Source organism: Notamacropus eugenii, chromosome 4 (genome assembly GCF_028372415.1).
Source record: "Notamacropus eugenii isolate mMacEug1 chromosome 4, mMacEug1.pri_v2, whole genome shotgun sequence".
In the NCBI taxonomy this organism is placed as follows: domain Eukaryota; kingdom Metazoa; phylum Chordata; class Mammalia; order Diprotodontia; family Macropodidae; genus Notamacropus; species Notamacropus eugenii.
In genome coordinates, this window is record NC_092875.1 from 216,758,084 (window position 1) to 216,776,786 (window position 18,703).

Below are 18,703 nucleotides of genomic sequence, written 5' to 3' on the forward strand. Positions count from 1 at the left end.
CAGTGCCTAGAACGTAGTAAGTGCTTTATAAATATTAGCTGTTATTGTATCATTGTTATCTCAGTGTTATTTTGACAGTGACTTTTCCCATAAAAGATACTGTAATTGTGTGGGGGAAATGGCACAGGGTCTGTCTATCTAGAGGTGGCTAGGTGCCTCAGTGGAGAGAACGCTGGGCCTCGAGTCAGAAAGACCTGAGTTCAAATATGGCCTCAGACACTCATTAGCTGTATGACCCTGGGCAAGTCACTTAACTCTTCCTTAATCTCTGAGAGAAGAAAATGAAAAACCACTCCAATGTCTTTGTCAAGAAAAACCCATATAGGGTCATGAAGATTCAGATATGACTATAACATCTGTCTAACTTTGGGAGCATCATGAAGAACAAAAAGTTTCTTATTATTAACTTTAGCATGATTGTTACTCAATATACTGTTTTTTTGTTTTTGTTTACAACCATATAGCTAGTTAAGGTAGTTTGCGCACACTGGCTTGTGCCATCTGAGGCAGTTAGGGGCACAGTGGATACAACGCTGGACTTGGAGTCAGGATGACCCGAGTTCTTCCTAGCTTCCTAGCTGTGTGACCACGGGTAAGTCATCTGATCTCTCTGCTACAGTTTCCTCATCTTTAAAATGAAGATAATAATATTATCTACCTCACAGCATTGGTATGAGGATCAAGTGATAACATGTGAAAAGCACTTTACCAACCTTAAAGTATAACGTAAGTACTAGCTATTATGCAGAAATTAGTTTGCACATAGTTTTCTTTTCTAATCCCCTGAATTGTTCTCCTTTCAGAAAAAACAGACTATCAGATTGTTTTCTTCATGGTTGGAGGGGCAGCTTTAGTCTTAATTCTTGCGATATCTATCATCTTCATCAGTTTCTGTTGCAGGTAAGCATATTTGCTAATCGAAACCCTTGTCCGCTTGAAGTCTGATGTTAACAATAACTGTATCCCATATACTGAGTCTGTCAAAGTTCCTCAGCTGTTATCTTTATTTCTTTCACTGTTCCTACAAATTATGATGGAGGTAGGGAAATGGAGAAATGAAGAACATCAGTGGTGGTGATGGTGAAAAAGAAACCTCCATTAGGATATTTAATAATTGTCCAAGTTAGTAGTCTGCCCATTCCTATGTGATCTTTTGGGTTCTAACTAAATTACTGGCAGAAACCATGCCTTTCTGTTTCCTTCTACTTGTTCTGGAGTCAAGAGGAAATAATCAGAAGATAAATTTCTGGAGTCAAGATGATGGCAGCGTGTGACCTGAGGCAGACCAGAGGAGAAAATAGGAGAGGGATGCTAGTGGTAGGAGGCAGAAAAAGTTCAACATACCCATTTGGTAGACTCTTGGAATAGTATAGAGCAAAAGATCTTGTTTTTATTTTCTAGTCATAAGGGGCAGTTAGTTATGTGATGCTCTAAATGGACATGTTAAAATTCTACAGATCAGAAAGGAAGCTGAGCCCCAGGGCAGTTTAGTGATTTGCCCTTTCTTGAATCTATGTATTACAACACAGTTTTTGCCACTCTCTCTTGCACCCACATTTTAATTGAAGTCATTAAGTACAAAGATATATATTGCCTTATTTAGAGATTAAATTTCTCATAGAATTATGTACTTGTTCATCTTATTCATCATCTGCTGGTACATCAATCAATCAAGAAGTATTTATTAAGCACTTAGTAGGAACCAGGCATTGTGTTAGATGCTAGAGACAAAGAGAAAAAAATGAAGTTCCTCCCCTCTTCCTATTTGGAGGGACATGTTCATATATAAGTACATATAAAACTCATATAAAGTAATTGGGAGGCACTTAGGTAAAAGCAGAACTTATGCTATACTTTGAAGGCCTTTAGAGGTTCAAAATGTAGTAGTAATAGCAATATATCACATTTACACAGAAAGTTAACCTAGTGAGTTTTAATTTCTGTCTTACAGGTAAAGAAATTGAGGCTCAGAGACCTTGGGACTTTTCCGTAGTGAAGCAGCTAGCTAGTAACTGTAAGAGGTGTGGTTTGAACACAAAGTTCCTGATTTCTAAGTTCAGTGCTTTTTAAAGTATTACACCAGTCTTTTTCCTTTAAGCCATTCATTTCTGATACAGGATACCTCTTATAATTTTTGTCATTTCTAAGAAAGGAATTTCCCCCTCTGTTCCTTCTTACATCTAATGTAAATTCTTTCTGTATTAGCACATTTTCTATTTTATTCTTCTCAGTTGGAATAAAATCATTGTTAGTATTACTCTATAATAGGGATGGGTCCTAGATCTATGGTTTCATCAGTGTAAGGAGCTCCCTGGTTAGCATATAGCAGAGCAGGTCAGCATCTTTTCTTCAGCTTATATTCTTAGAGAGATGCTTAGAGAACAGAGATGTTAAGTTACTTTCTTAGGGTCACACAACTAATATGTGCTAAAGATGGCACTAATGATCAGGATGCCAAAAGAAGAGGGTAAGTGGTTTTTAAGACTGGATCACATACCATGACTTGTCCTAACAACTCTGTTAAATGTGGATTTCCAGGAGGAAGAGGGTGTCTAAGGCACTGTGGGATACTCAGTCCCAGGTAAGGTTTCTCAAGGATGAGTTTATTTTGGACAGCATTCTTCTGATAACTTTTTCTGTGCATGTATGTGTGTGTGTGTGTGTGCGTGCGTGTGTGTGTGCATGTGCGTGCTGTTGATTTTATATTAAAAGCACTTTTTGTAGTACTTAATCTTGATTTTATTCCTATGTGACCTGGTCATTGCTAATGCCCTCAATTGACTTCAGCTAGTTTCACATATCCATGTACCTGATTTTTTGATTGACATTATAAAATTGGTCTCCTAACATTGGTAACCTTCTATAATAGATTTTGTTATGTTAATACTAGTAAAGAAATCATTTCTATTCAATATTAACAATACATTGTCACTGAAAATAACATAATATGCTCTATAAACAAATACAGAGACAATGTGACACACAGAGAGAACACTGGATTTGTAATTAGAAGATGTGGGTTGCAAATCTCTTCTCTGCTAGTTACTACCTGTGTGTGTGTGTGTGTGTGTGTGTGTGTGTGTGTGTGTGTGTGTGTGTGTGTGTGCGTGCATGTATAGAACAGTCACTATCTGACACTTAGATCCTTCATTTGTAAATAGGGGTGTCTTATCATATCTTCTAAGGTTATAGTAAGGAAAAGCCTATATAAAAGCCAGTTATTTATTATGCTACTTTACCAGGCGCTTTCAAATTAGTAAATTCTCATGTGTACATTATAGCTTTATATTCCTTTTTAGGTTTCTCAACTCCTTTTTATTATTCCCAAGTGATTAGAATTTTGCTGGAGATTAAGAGTAACCTTTAATCACATACTGCTTGCAGACCTTGGGGGAAAAAAATTAAGATAAACTCGTTGGTTGATGTTTGTAGTCCTGCTCCTGGAAGGATGAGGATGGTGAATTATTGGGGTGAGGAGTTCTGAGCTCCAGTAGGACTAAAAGCCCATCAGCCTATCCACACTAAGCTTGATATAATATTGTTACCCCCTAGGAGTGGTGAACAGGCAGGCTGACCCAATTTGAAAAAAAATGAAGGATGTTTAAGCTTCTCTGTGGGACAGTGTTAGTGTTGGCCCATGAATGGCCTCTGACCTACCATCCATGCCCAGTCTTCCCTTCCCCTATCCCAAATGAAAACCCCAAACAAAACAGTTAAGGCTTATTAGTTTAGGAACTGGAACTCTGGCTTCATTAGTACAGGAACCTTTCCAAGAGAAAATTTCCTCTGTCAATAAATACAAGGACCTTCTCCATTATTTTTAGTCTTAGAAAGCTACCTTGGGGACTGAAATGTTAAGTGACGTCCCCATAGTAATATGGCCATTATGTCTCTAAGGTGGGACTTGATCTCAGATCTTCCTGGTTCTGAAGCCAGCTCTTTATTAGTTATAGTGTTCTCTCTCTCTCTCTCTCTCTGTTTTTCTCTCCCTCTCCATCCTTCACCCTCACTTTCCTTCCCTCTCTCTCTCTTTTTTCTTTCTGTCCCTTTCTTTTCATAGGCATATATCTCTATATTTTATATTTATATAACATGTATTATGTATATATGTATATCACATCTATCTATCTGTCTGTCTGTCTGTCTATTTACATTGGTATCTAAAAGGAAATTTAAATAAATGGTAACCAGTCTGCGATAGGATAGGTTGAGAAATGACTGGTTTTTAAGATAGCAGCAACTCATTGCTCTCTATTCTCTTAGCATATATAAAGCTTTCGAAATGCTTTTGCTCTGAGTTGGAGGTGGGATGGCACTTCAGTTGGATTTATCTCTGGAAGTCAGTGGAGTTTGATTATACAACTGCATAGTGATAATTTGTTTCAAGGATATTTCTTGACCTTTGCAAGCAGATAAGAGAGGTCACCAGAAAAAAAATAGAACCAAAATGATTTAAAGATTTCTAGCAAGAATACAATTTGGCTTCTTTGGAACACTAGGGAAATGTTAAAACTGTTATTCAAAATTAATGAGTTATTTAACGCTAGCTACTATGGCTACTCAATTGCCATCTATTCTTTGACTTATGAATTCTATGTCTTTTTCTTTGGGAATGGCCAATCAGATAACCTGTATTGAATACTGGGAAAAAACCCCCCCAAACTTAAAACTGAAGGATGCAATAAAACTCATTCATTCATTTGAACTCAAAAAATCCTTTCTAAATTGCTTTAGAAAATAACTTTCCTAACTCACCTATTCAGCAGAAAAATAGGTCACAGTAGCATTTTCTCACTCACACACACATAAAAGCTTTCTTCATAACCCTGTGACCAATATTAAAGTACAAATGATTTAATCTGCATTTTGTAGATAAAGAAACTGAGGAGAGGGATAATGTGACTTGCTTGCGGTTACATGGCTACAAAGAGGCAGAGCTAGGACTTACTCTTAAGACCTATCGGATTCCAAGGCCAGTTCTCTTTCTATGCTTCCTCTACTACCCCATCTTGCCTTATATGCTATCTATAATGAATGGAAAGCTACATGAAGATTTGAGTTAATTATTTTGATAAATTAGTCTAAAATGTTTCACTGTTGATAAAAAGTATTGCAATCACTTGAACTACTAGATTGACAACATTATAACTTGAAACAATTTAAAAACTATCTTATTAAATTTCAGTCCAAGTGAAAATTAATTGAACCACCATCAGAGACTTTATATACACACATACAATTGATCATTTTGCTTGCTTGGTACATTAAAACAAAATTTAATAGAAATAATTTTATTTGCTTCCTGAGACTAGTATTAGAATTGCCGAAGTGTTTCTTGGCTACATCTAGGATCCTTAATTTTCATATATTGTTTATAAAATATACAAAATGAAAGGACACACTTTATATTTTTATCAGTATTTGAACAGAGAAAGTTAGAATTCCTGTTCAGGGTTTTAAAGGAAGAGACTGAGGGAGAAAAGCTTAAATACAATGATATGAACATTTATATCTATGTATGTATGTGTATATGTATGTGTGTATATATGTGTGTGTGTGTGTGTATATATATATATATATATATATATATATATATATATATATATATATATATATATATATATATATATATATATATATAATGTGTTTGGATCATGTTAACAATCCAAACCAAACCTATTGTAAATATTGGGGATAAAGAGTACTTTCTAGCTGTAGTCTTAATTTTGGGGGGCATTGAAAGTTTAGATGATTTACCCAGGGTCACAGAGTGAGTATCATAGATGGGATGTGAACCCTGGTGTTCTTGTCTAGCTCTCCAGCCACTATGCCAAGCTCCCATTTGGATGTTTTAGGTGGACTAGAAGCTATGTGATTCTTGAGTCACATTGAACTGAGGGGATTTTTGTCCTTTTCTTGTTCCATAGGCTTTTATTTCTAAAGAATTTGTCAAGTGGCCAATGTACTGCTAAAATGACTCTTTATACTTAGTGAGGCTGGTTATTTTATACCCCCCCTCATATATATATATAGATAATACATAAGATCTCATATAAGATTTAATGTAAATAATGAATATATCTAATAATTAATCATTCTAACTCATAATTATGTTATATCATATATACACATTAAGTTATATACAATATATGCATATGTGTGTGTATTTATGTGCGTGTATTTTACTATGTTACTTGGTGAGACTTTTATGAATTAACTATGAGGAACTTTTCTGATGGAAGTGATTAGATACAGACACACGTATCTATGTAAATATACACATATATAGAATATACTTGTACACATATGCATATTGTATACGTATACATCCATTCACATACTGGAAAATTATTGGGGGTTAAAATGACAGTGTTTATGAGGCCATGAAAGTGAAAGGAAAGTTTCTTTTATAGTTCTTTCCATCATTCCCTTATCCTGAAAGACTTTCTGCTCTCTAGATCACCCTATCCTTTCCAAGGAATGGGTTTGTAGATTTGGAGCTGGAAGCGACTTCAGAGGCTATCAGCACTCTCAATTTATTGACAGCCTGGTCATCTGTTGTATTTCACTTCAAACTTAGGTTTTCATATTGAGAATGTATTTTCACATAGAAGTTTTTTACGGACACTGATAATTCACTTGACATAAGACACTAGAAGTGCCTTGTAGAGTCAATAGGGCTTTGGCTTCTTGTGCTGACAATGGGTGAAGGCCATCAGAGCTCATGTATAATATGTATTTCTAATAACCACTGAAATTAAAGCAATTACTTTTCTGAAATTCTTTCCTACTTCTTTTTCTAGACATCTAAAAACTATGGCAGAAGTGTGATTCCTGATGAAACTGAATGCTACAAAGAAGAAGATATTTATGTCAACTGTCCTGTCTTCTCTCAAAGACCAAATCCAAGATAACAATTCTTCCATTTGATCCAAGCAAGCACATAAAATCAAATGCATATTGTCTTTAGACAGTTCCTCCTCTGTATTCACAGATCCATTTTGATTGAATTTGTTTTATTCATGGAAGACTACATAATCAAGTAACTATCTGAGAGACTGGTAAAATAAGTGGGAAGAGGGAGGTATGATGACATCCCATAGATTATCCCTCTCCCTCTTGAAAGTCATTGCAATAGTTTAGTCAGTCATTTCAAGGACTTGCCCTTCTAAGCCTTGTACTGCTGAAAGTGGAATGCATAGATGACTGAAAAAAGAAGAGATGATGTGAGGCAGCCTTTCCTTTCTCTCTACATATGCCATGGTGTACCTCTTTCTGTAACTTCTGTTTTCCATCCCAAAATATTAACTTTTTCTCCTCATTCCATCATTATATTTTTATTTCTTTGGATTTTCTTCAAGAGCTCCCATTTAAGTATCAAATATTCCTTAATTATTATGTAATACATTAGTAAGACATTAGTTGACAGTCAACTGAGAACAAGAATAGGACACTATATGAATAGTTAGAGTTATGGGTGAGGAACCCCCAAATGAAAACTCTTTTATTCTTTGCTCAGAGCAATATGACAGCCCTTCCTGGTTCCCGACCATACATCGAGTCTAGGCTTGTTGGAAGCATTAAAAAAACCCCACAAAACAAAACAGAACAACAAAAAATGTCGTGTGTGGCTCAGCAAGTGAAGGATATATAATCAGTGTTCACTTTATACAGTTAAGGGAAACAGTGTGGTACAATGGGAAAAGCCCTAGCTATAAAAATCTAGGTTCAATGTCTAGACATGCCACATTCAATATATGTGATCATGGACAAGGGTTTCAATTTTCCCATCTCTAAAATAAGAGAGTTATATTAATGACCTCTGTGGTTTCTTCTACCTTGAAATCTCTTATCATATGACTTCATATGTCAAGGGATAGGTATATCCTCTGTTGAACAGGTCCCAATGTTATTGCTATAGGATATGTTATGGTTAATCATCAATAAACATTTTTAAAGTGGTTGCTATGTTCTAGCCACTATGCTAAACACTGGCAATACAAATAAGAAACTCCTTGTCCTCAAGGTGCTTACAATCTAATAAGGACTGAACATGTTACTTTCCCACATATAGGGAACTCCTGGATAAAGAAATCAATGCAGATTATACTTTCTCTGTAACTTAATAGTATTGGGGAGTTGGCTAGAGCACTGAGAAGTTAAGTGACTTGTCCAGGGATCAAGTAATTATTAGAATGAGACTTGAACCTATCTATGCCTATCTCTGAAGTCAGCTCTCTATCCATTATGCCATGGCACTTCTTAAATTGTTGGATTATATTTTATTAGATTAATAAAGTGCTCTCCAAAAAGTTTAGTTAAAGAAATAGAACCTATAGTTTATAAGATTGTGGCTCATTCTGTTAGCTGTTTCACAACTGTGGTTGGCCAGATAGGATTTATTGAGATGAAACGTGTTTAATGAAGCTTGATTTCATTTTAAATAGTGAATGATTATTTCTTAGTTTTTAAGGAAGGTAAGAAAAATCACTTTCAGGCCAATCCTGACAACCAAAATTTCTCTGATCAATGGAAGTGAGAAATAAAATGGATGTGTCTTGAAAAAAAATTCAGAGAGAGGCATGTGTGTGTTCGTCCTTTGTTGCTGAAGAAGACCATGCCATCAGAGAAATAATGACATGACTAGTACTTGACTTTGTTTTGAGTGAGGGAGGGCTGTGCAGATTACCAGCCTCACTTTTCCTCCAGAGCCATCTGAATCCAGTGACCAGATACTTATCAGGATGACTGGAGATGACCCAGGATGAGGCAATTGGGGTTAAGTGACTAGCTCAAGGTCACACAGCTAGTGAGTGTCAAGTGTCTGAGGTGAGATTTGAACTCAGGTCCTCCTGACTCCTGCACTGGTGCTCTATCCACCACACCACCTAGCTTCCCCTCAGAGAGAGGCAAATTCCATCTAAAAGAATAATTATTACATGCAATGTTCAATAGATCTAGAAATCATTGCTCTTCACTGCTTTTGCTAATGGTTTTGCTTCAAATGTCTATTGCAGCTTCCATGATAGGCCAGAATATTTGAAAAGGTCTTAATTTTTTCATTGCTGCTTTGAATGTTTTTATATCTATTTCAAGCCATTCTCTAGAAGTGACCACTGTATGTCTCCTTTTGGGGATTAAGTATGTACATATGTGATATATGAGTCATCATCTTGTCTGATGATTTCACTCTCCCATTCAGTAGACTAAAGTGATTGCCTTTTAATCTCTAGGATCAAATATTAACTCCCCTGACATTCAAGGCGTTTTACAACCTGGTCCAAGGTACCTTTTTCATCATATTATATATTACTCTTTTTCATGGACTCTTGTGTTTCAGCCATACTGGCTTTATTGCTGTTTTTCACTAATACTACTCTATTTTCCAATTCTATACTTTTGAACTGATTGCCCTCCAAACCTTCCTCCTCATTTTTCCTTCACAGACTCCCTAGTTTCCCAGGTGGGCAATATGGCATTCTTTCTTTTGTTTTTCCTTTCCTTTTCCTTTCTTCTTTCGTCATATCATACCCTTACTGACTGGTGCTCGGCCCAAAGAAAATCTAAATTTTAATCTCTGAACATTTTTGTTTTTTCTCTTTAAGATCAACCTTAACCCCAACTCACTCTGGTCCCAGACCAAGCCCTGCTTGGTCACTGTTTGGGCCCTGACTGGCTCAGAATGAAAGAAAATAGCAATTGTTTCTGTTTCTGGTTTGGCTCAAAACCCTGAGGGTCTTTCTCTTCCAGATCTAATTTTTTTTAAAGAGGTCATTGCCCCATTTTTTTTAAAATTAAGACTGAATCACTGAATGGGCATTGCCTCAGTCAAACTGAGCTTTGTTAAAGACCTTAGCTTGAAAAGGCCATCCTGGGCCATCTCCAGTTATCCTGAGCCATATGTGTCCACTGGACCCAGATGGCTCTGGAGGAAAAAGTGAGGCTGGTTGCATTGAACAGCCCTCCCTCACTTAAATCCAATTCACTTGCATGGCATGGCATCAACTTCCTGATGTCATGGTCCTCTTTGAGAAGGAAGGATAAACAGCAGTTTCCTACCACAGTCATCTAAAGCACCACTTCTACATACAAATTTCCTGATTTCTCCAACTCATTCCTAGCTAGGAGGATCTCCCAAATGACTTTGTATTTATTTATATTACTGTTGCAATCAAGTGAGTAGAATTCACAATTTTAAGGTATAGATCAGCTAGGTAAAATTTATTGTTATTATAAGCTATGTCAGGAAGCAGTTAGTTTCCTGATAAATTTTCTCTGGAGCTAAGTGAACTAACTCAGCATGCTCTGTCCTATCTGTATGTAGCATGAAAGTAAGAAGAAAAAAAATAGTCAGTCTGGGTTTTGGAATCAGAATAGATACTTACTTATCTCTCATGGACCTGGATGAGGGGAGGAGGGAAACCTGGTTTTTCTTTTTGGTTATTATTTTGGGGAAACTGAGGAAGGGAAAAATCATTGACATGGAGTAGGGGATGAATGCAACTGCTTATTTTGAACTGAAATGGCAGCTAGTTTAAAGATGGTGTTAGTCATGCAAAGAGAGTACATATAAAGAACCCCTCTTTATTTTTCTCCATAAAACTAATATGTACATGCTGATAAAATGTAAACTCCTTGAAGACTTTTAATGACTGCCTTTTTCTCTTTGTGGTAAGATGAGGAAGCTGATTTCCTTCCAAGTCTATGAGCCCAAGACCAGAATGGAAAAACCCTGTCTTTTTTTTTTTTCACGCTCTCCCATTTTAGCTTATGTGTCTGTAAAAGGAAAAATACTCCTTTTCTAACTATTCTTTTCCATGAACGGTGGTCAGAATTTTCCCCTCCTTTATGTGAAGATCTGGAAGGGATCCAGATGGAGACTAAGAGATGGTTGGAGGCTATTGTAACCATAAGGGAGTGTTCTAGTTTTTTTTTTTTTAATTTTGAATCTATGAATGCATTGAGAAGTGAAGTTGAATTCACTGTGGTATAGGGAATGTGAGCTAGTTATTGGCAACAGATTTTATATTTTGATATTTAAAACCCCAAATAAGGAAAGGAAAAAAAAGGTTTTGTCAAGGAATTGTATAATAGGAAGAGATGAGCTAACCAAATGGCAAGAATAAGAAATAAAAGTGTATTGCCAGAATCTCTGTTGATACCCTCCTTTTGTGAGAAGGAAGTGAGAAAGGTATCCAGCATGTTAGGTGGACCTCTAGTGAACTTATGAGAGAGCACAGACAAGAGTAAGACAAGATGAACAGCTGTGGTTAAGTTGCAATGTGTATCACTAAAGGGAACTTCCAAATTAATGTAATCACAGGTCCATTTGAGTATTTGAGAATTTGATCCCTGAGATTAAATATAGACCCAGCCAGTAAGGCTGGCTGAAAAACTGAAGTTGCTGTATCACCATCTATGTTGTGCCAGGAAGTTTCTGAAGGTAGTTCTATCAAATATTTAAAGAGTAATTAATTCCAGTATTACACGAAATGTTTATAATAATAAGAAACTAAGACACCCTTCCAATCTGTTTCTATGATGCAAAGTCTTGACACCTAAATCAGGGAGAGACAAAGCAGGGAAAGAAAACTACCAATCAATATCCCTAATGAATATTGATGTGAGAATTTTAAATAAACTATTAGTAAGTTGGATATAGCAAATTCTTACAAAGATTTTATATTATGACCAAGTTGGGTTCACATCAGGAATTCAGGGTTGCTTCAACACAAAGTAGACAAATTTAATGAATAATAAAAATTATTATATTAATAGATACCAAATGGATTTTTTTTTTACAAAATCCAGCATTCATTTCCATTAATTCTAGAAATAATAGGAGTAAATGATTTTTATTAATATAATAGTATTTATTTAAATTCAACAACAAATATTGTTTGTTATAAAGTTAGATGCATTTCCAACAAGATCAGGAGTAAAGAATGGTGCCCACTATCACAAAAGCTATTTAACATAATGCTAGAAATTCTAACTATGGTAATCAAACAATAACTAGAAATTGAAGGAATAAACATAGGGAAAAAGAAAAAAAATTATGATTTTTGCAGATGATGTAGTTAGGGAACACTAGAAAGTCAAGTAAAATTAAGTGAAATAATAATTAGCAAGATTTCAAGACATAAAATAAATTGCCACCAATAAATCATCACTAGTCCTATATATAACCTGGCAAAAAGTTAGAGAAATTCCATTAAAAATAACTAGAAACTCTAAAATCTTTGATATATATCTAACAAGATTCATCCAGGACTATGTAAATTTACTACAAAACACTCTTTCCAGAAATAAAGACAGTCCTAAGTAATTGGAGAAATAATTCTTGTTCATGGGTAAGTTGTACCAATATAATAAAGTGATTGTACTATATAAATTGATGATTTACTTATTTAGTACTGCACCAATTAAACTCCCCAAAGAACAACTATCTTTATATCTATGTGTATATATGCATATATATATACATATAAATACACATGCTTATATACATATGCATAAAACTATTGGTTTTGTGTGCATTATCCCATACCTGTGTATCTTCCACCTCTTCACAGGAGTGGATGATGGAGGAGATGTCTTCTTATATCTTTTCTTTGAGGTCATACTTGTACTTTCTAATTTCATAGCATTAATCTTCAATTGTATTGTGGTTATTGTATTTTCATATGCATTAATATATATATACACACACGTGCATACATACATGTACATACATATGCACACACATGTATCTGTGTATCTATGTGTGCATATGTATGTGTATAGATAGATAGATAGATAGATAGATAGATAGATAGATAGATAGATAGATAGACAGATAGATAGATGTTTCCTGGTTCTGCTTATGTCACATTGTATAAGTTCCTTGAACAATTTCCATCATGTTCATTGATTCTTACTGCACAGTGATATTCTATTACATTTGGGGATGTTCTGGAATTTAACAACTGGATTTCCTAAAAAAAAAATGTGCACAACACACTCTTTAAAATTTAATCTGCATTATTAACATTTTTTCCATCAGTTTCTTAAGCCCAGACAATCAACAAGACAATAAATCAATCTTTGGTTTGTAGTGTTTGCCGATTTCTTAGGTGTAAATGCTCTTGCTAAAATTTTAATAATAGGCTCTCTGAACTGATATGAGTTGGCTCCTGAGTGTAATTTAATTTATATAACAGAACTTCTTTAAAAGTTACCTAATCAATGGACATCTAGTTTGTTTCCAGTTCTTTGTTACCACAAAACTACTGTTACAAACATTTTGATATATATCAAGTAGGTTCCAAATTGATGAAATTTTACAGTGTTCCAAATGTCTTTTTTGGATACATTTTATACTTTTAATTTGCAAGTTCAACAAGGTTTTTTATAGCATATAGATTCGCACTAAGTATGTCCTAAAGCTTATGTTTTAGTTTTTCTCCTACAGAAGGGTTAAGAAACAATTAGTTCAGTAATTATTAGACATAAAGATGGTCTTGACCTTCATAACTAAGTCTCTGCATAAAATAATTGGAGGCTGTTTTTTTCCCTAAAACCACAATTTCATCTCAGTCATCACTTCTCTGGACTTTAGTATCTTCATCTGCAAAATACAATACCTGATTTTGATCTATCCCAGAGATAGTGTACTTAATTAAAAGCATTGTAGATCAGTGGATAGCATCTTAGAGTTGGATGCTAGTTCTTTGCTTTCCTGTGCACTTTTATAAATCTTCAAAACTAGTTAGTATAGTACTATGGTCAAATTTTTCTTAGACACTATTATGGCATTAAGAAGAAAGGCAAAATTGCCCCCATACCACTTTGGGGGTATAGGAAAAGGCTTTTAGGTGAAAGATCTTGTTTTTCTTTGGAAAGACCTCCTATTTTAAAGTAGAGATTGTTTAACTTTTGCAAACTTGGCATACTGGAATCATTTTTTTTGCTCCATTTGATCTTATTTTACTTTGATTTATTATCCAAATGCAATAATCCACAATGTACTCCTCCATCATGCATAAATTCCCACTGAATGAATGTCATCAAAATACCTGTCAAAACTACTACTTGAATGTAGGTCATCTTAGCACTGAGACCTGCTCTCTATCTACTATGCTATGCTGCCGCTCATGGAGAAGAAAAATCCTATGAAATCAGTTTTTCAGGAAAAAATGTTGACAGGAAACAGATACACCCATCCACAAATGGTAAAGTCCATCTGAACACAGTGCACTCTGTTAATTTATCATTAGTCAAGGACTTTGAATTTTCACTAAATACTCTGAACTCTAACTTCAGGTTGAATGCATATTTGTTCTGCAAATCAGTACTAATATTTTATTTTAAAGGAGGTCTGCATAGTCACTGACTCTTTTTCAGTAATCTCATTGAGACTGCCGATTCAACTTTTTCTATTCTAATCATTATTTTGCTGTTCAGACATCATCTTCTCTGATAATTCTCATTTCTCTTTTAAACCATTCAGGAATGGTGTGTTGTGGTTCCTTGACCCAGAAGGATGCCATTATAATTGGACATGATAAGAGAAAAACAGCAACAAAATGCTTATTCATAGCACACTGGAGAAAAACACTAAAAAAATTTTCTAACTTCTTCATTCAAAAGTTTTTAGAACTTTTTCAACTATTTAGATATGGTGTTGTTTAATCATTCACTCATGTTTGACTCTTCATGACTCCATTTACCATATTGTCCATGGACTTTCTTGGCAAAGAGACTGGAGTGGTTTGCCATTTCCTTCTCTAACTATAAGTGTAGCATTCAGAAATTGACATAATGGACACAACTCCAGGAAACAGCTTTGCTTTCCTTATGCTGTAATGCCTCCAGAATTTCAAACAAGTTTTCATTTTCTTAGTCTGATTTCTTGTTAGAAAACATTTTAAACTATGGCAGAGTCAAATTTTATACCCATTACTTTGTAGGACTAATGGTTATAGGAAATGATTGGGGGAGGGAGTTGAGTTGGTCACATAAATATTATACCTGTAGGTACATTAGAAAACAAACCAAAAACCTGTCTGAGACCTCCAAATACTCAAACAATTAACCGTGCGCAAGAATATTGCAATTGTTTGTGTTTCTTCTAACATGGCCCCTTATAATAGGTGTAGGCTGTGACATTAGAGATGGAGTTAAATGTGCTTCGTAAGTTATAAATGAATACATTATGTCATGCTTAAAGGCCTCGGAATGAGTCAGGTTATGATTGGAAATTCATTGCCCTAATGATCTCCTCTTGCTTCAATTGCTTATTCATTACAAAATTTATCAGAGGTATCGAAAGGTCTTTACAATGCACAAAGGCATTATTCTTTAATAAGCTAAAAGGTAGAGTTTTTAAGCTCTCCAATTCAGTTTCAGTATTATTAAATTTTCTTATTAACAGCTTTTGAAGTAGTCTGCAGAAGTGCTAATTTAACTCACTAGTTTTTCTTCTTTTCTTCTCCCTATAGGGAGGGTCATTGGGATCAAATCTGTATTCCATAAGCTGATATATCTAATATTACTGGAATCTTAAAGTCACATTCTTTTTTTTTTTTTATTAAACTTTTAACATTTATTTTCACACAATTTTGGGTTACAAATTTTCTCCCCTTTCCCCCCCTCCCCAAGACCCAAGTTTTCTAATTGCCCCTGTGACCTATCTGCTCTCTCCTCTATCCTCCCTCCCTGCCCTTGTCTCCGTCTTCTCTTTTGTCCTGTAGGGCCAGATAGCTTTCTTGACCCCTTAACCTGTATTTCTTGTTACCCAGTGGTAAGAACATTACATTTGGTCCTAACACTTTGAGTTCCAACTTCTTTAGCTCCCTCCTTCTCTACCCCTTCCCCTTGGAAGACAGGCAGTTCAATATAGGCCATATCTGTTTAGTTTTGCAAATGATTTCCATACGAGTTGTGTTGTATAAGACTAACTATATTTCCCTCCATCCTGTCCTGTCCCCCATTACTTCTATTTTCTTATGGTCCTTTCCCTCCCCATGAGTGTCGACCTCGTATTGCATTATCCTCCCCATGCCCTCCCCTCTATCCTCCCCCCCATCCTGCTTGTGTCCCTGTCCCCCACTCTCCTGTATTATGAGATAGGTTTTCCTATCGGAATGAGTGTGCATTATATTCTTTCCTTTAGTGGAATGTGATGAGAGTAGATCTCATGTTTTTCTCTTGCCTCCCCTCTTTATCCCACCACTAATAAGTCTTTTGCTTGCCTCTTTTATAAGAGATAATTTGCCCCATTCAGTTTCTCCCTTTCTCCTCCCAATATCTTTCTCTCTCACTGCTTGATTTCATTTTTTTTAAAGATATGATCCCATGCTCTTCAATTCACTCTGTGCACTCTGTCTCTATGTATGTGTGCGTGTGTGCATGTGTGTGTGTGTGTGTACTCCCTCCCAGTGCTCAGATACTGAAATGTTTCAAGAGTTATAAATATTGTCTTTCCATGTAGGAATGTAAACAGTTCAACTTTAGTAAGTCCCTTATGATTTCTCTTTGCTGTTCGCCTTTTCATGGTTCTCTTCATTCTTGTGTTAGAAAGTCAAATTTTCTTTCCAGCTCTGGTCTTTTCATCAGGAAAATTTGAAAGTCTTCTATTTCATTGAAAGACCATTTTTTCTCCTGAAGTATTATACTCAGTTTTGCTGGGTAGGTGATTCTTGGCTTCAGTCCTAGTTCCTTTGACTTCTGGAATATCCAATTCCATTCCCTTCTATCCCTCAATGTAGAAGGTGCCAGATCTTGTACTATCCTGATTGTATTTCCACAATACTTGAATTGTTTCTTTCTAGCTGCTTGCAATATTTTCTCTTTCACCTGGGAATTCTGGAATTTGGCCACAATGCTCCTAGGAGTTTCTCTTTTTGGATCTCTTTCATGCGGTGTTCTGCAGATTCCTTGAATATTTATTTTGCCTTCTGGTTCTAGAATCTCAGGGCAGTTTTCCTTGATAATTTCGTGGAGGATGATGTCTAGGCTCTTCTTTTGATCATGGTTTTCAGGTAGTCCCAGAATTTTTACATTGTCTCTTCTGATTCTATTTTCCACGTCAGTTGTTTTTCCAATAAGATATTTTACATTATCTTCCATTTTTCGAATCTGCGCGGTATGTTCTGAGATATCTGTCTTTCTCGAAAAGTCCAAAGCTTCCATCTGTACCATTCCAGATTTGAGAGATCTATTTTCTTCAGTAAGCTTTTGAATCTCCTTTTCCATTTGGTTAATTCTGCTTTTGAAAGCATTCTTCTCCTCATTGGCCCCTTGCACCTCCCTTGCCAGCTGAGTTAGGCTAGTTCTCAAGGTGCCAATTTCTTCAAGATTTTTTTGGTTCTCCTTTAGCAGGGAGCTGATCTGTTTTTCATGCTTCTCCCTTATCCCTCTCATTTCCCTTCCCAGTCTTTCCTCCATCTCTCTAACTTGATTTTCAAAATTCCTCTTGAGCTCTTCCATGGCCCGAGCCCATTGGGTGGGCTGGGACACACAATCCTCGATTTCTGTGTCTTTGCCTGATGGCAAGCATTGTTCCTCCCCATCAGAAAGGAAGGGAGGAAGTTTTTTTTCTCCGATAAAGTACCCTTCAATAGTTTTATTTCTTTTCCCTTTTCTTGGCATTGTCTCCACCTAGAGGCCTGACCTCTGAATGTTCTCCTCACACCCACCTCGCCTCCTGGTCCTCCCAGCCAGCGTTTGGGGACTGAGATTCAAATGCTGCTTCCCGCCTTAGGATTTTTGGCGGGGGCAGGGCTGCTATTCAGTGTGAGAATTAAGTTCAGGTGCTGAGGTCAGGGGCAGGGCCACCTCTCTGGCTCAATTCCCTCAGGGGGTTTATGCACAGACCTTCCACAATGGATCCAGGCTCCCGCTCGCTTGGGGAGCCCCCGTCCGCAGCCGCCTCTCAGCCCCCACCTCCCGGGGGGGTCCGAGCCATGGGGGCACCTCACTCCCCTCTCAACCCGCCAAAGAGACTCTCTCACCTACCCCTGTCAGTCACCTGTTGGTGGGGGGCCCGTGCAGCTGCTGAAGATCCCGCCCCCGGATCCCTCTCAGAACTGTGTCTCTCGGAGCCGGGGCCGCCGTCGCCGCCGCAGGTCCGGGCTGGGCACCGTGTCTGCAGCGCGACGGACCTTTTGCGAGAGGTTTGCAGGTCCCTCTGTGGGTGGGGGGACCCGCGTGGCCGCTGGAGATTCCGTCCCGTAGCCCTCTCGGATCTTTTTCTCACGGTGTCGCTGCCACGGTAGGGCTGCTCTCTTCTTCCCGCCCCGGCGCCCAGTCCCCGGCGTGAAGGACCCCCCGCGAGAGGTTTGCAGGTCTCTCCGGAACAGAAATCTCCCTCGCTCCAATATTCCGTGGTCTCTGGGTGAAGAATTCGCCCTGGGTTAGTCCCCTCTGCCGTTCTGTGGTTTGTGGGTTCGGAGCTATGTGTATGTGCGTCTTTCTACTTCACCATCTTGGCCTTAAAGTCACATTCTTGCAGTGACAAAAATCCCCATCCATCCCCTTTTAAAACATTCTTGTTTCTACCTTATTTCAGCACTCTGCTAGGCATTCTTTTCATGGGATGATTATTCATAGGTTCATAGACTTAAAACTTTAAGGGATATTTGAGGTCATTAAGTCTAACTCTCTCTTTTTACCTATGAGGAAACTGAGGCCCATAGGGACTCCTTCCATTATCTGAGCT

General features: G+C 36.9%; 1 protein-coding gene across 1 annotated transcript in view; it reads left to right on the forward strand.

Annotated features, from left to right (window-relative positions):
• Positions 1-13,096, forward strand: part of CD226 (CD226 molecule) — a 114,045-nt gene extending 100,949 nt beyond the window's left edge. Inside the window, exons 4-6 of the mRNA XM_072604126.1 lie at positions 804-900; positions 2,539-2,581; positions 6,804-13,096. Of these exons, the coding sequence (XP_072460227.1) occupies positions 804-900; positions 2,539-2,581; positions 6,804-6,914 (251 nt within the window). The 3' untranslated portion in view covers positions 6,915-13,096. The remainder of the gene's footprint in view (positions 1-803; positions 901-2,538; positions 2,582-6,803) is intronic.
• Positions 13,097-18,703: the final 5,607 nt, after the last annotated feature.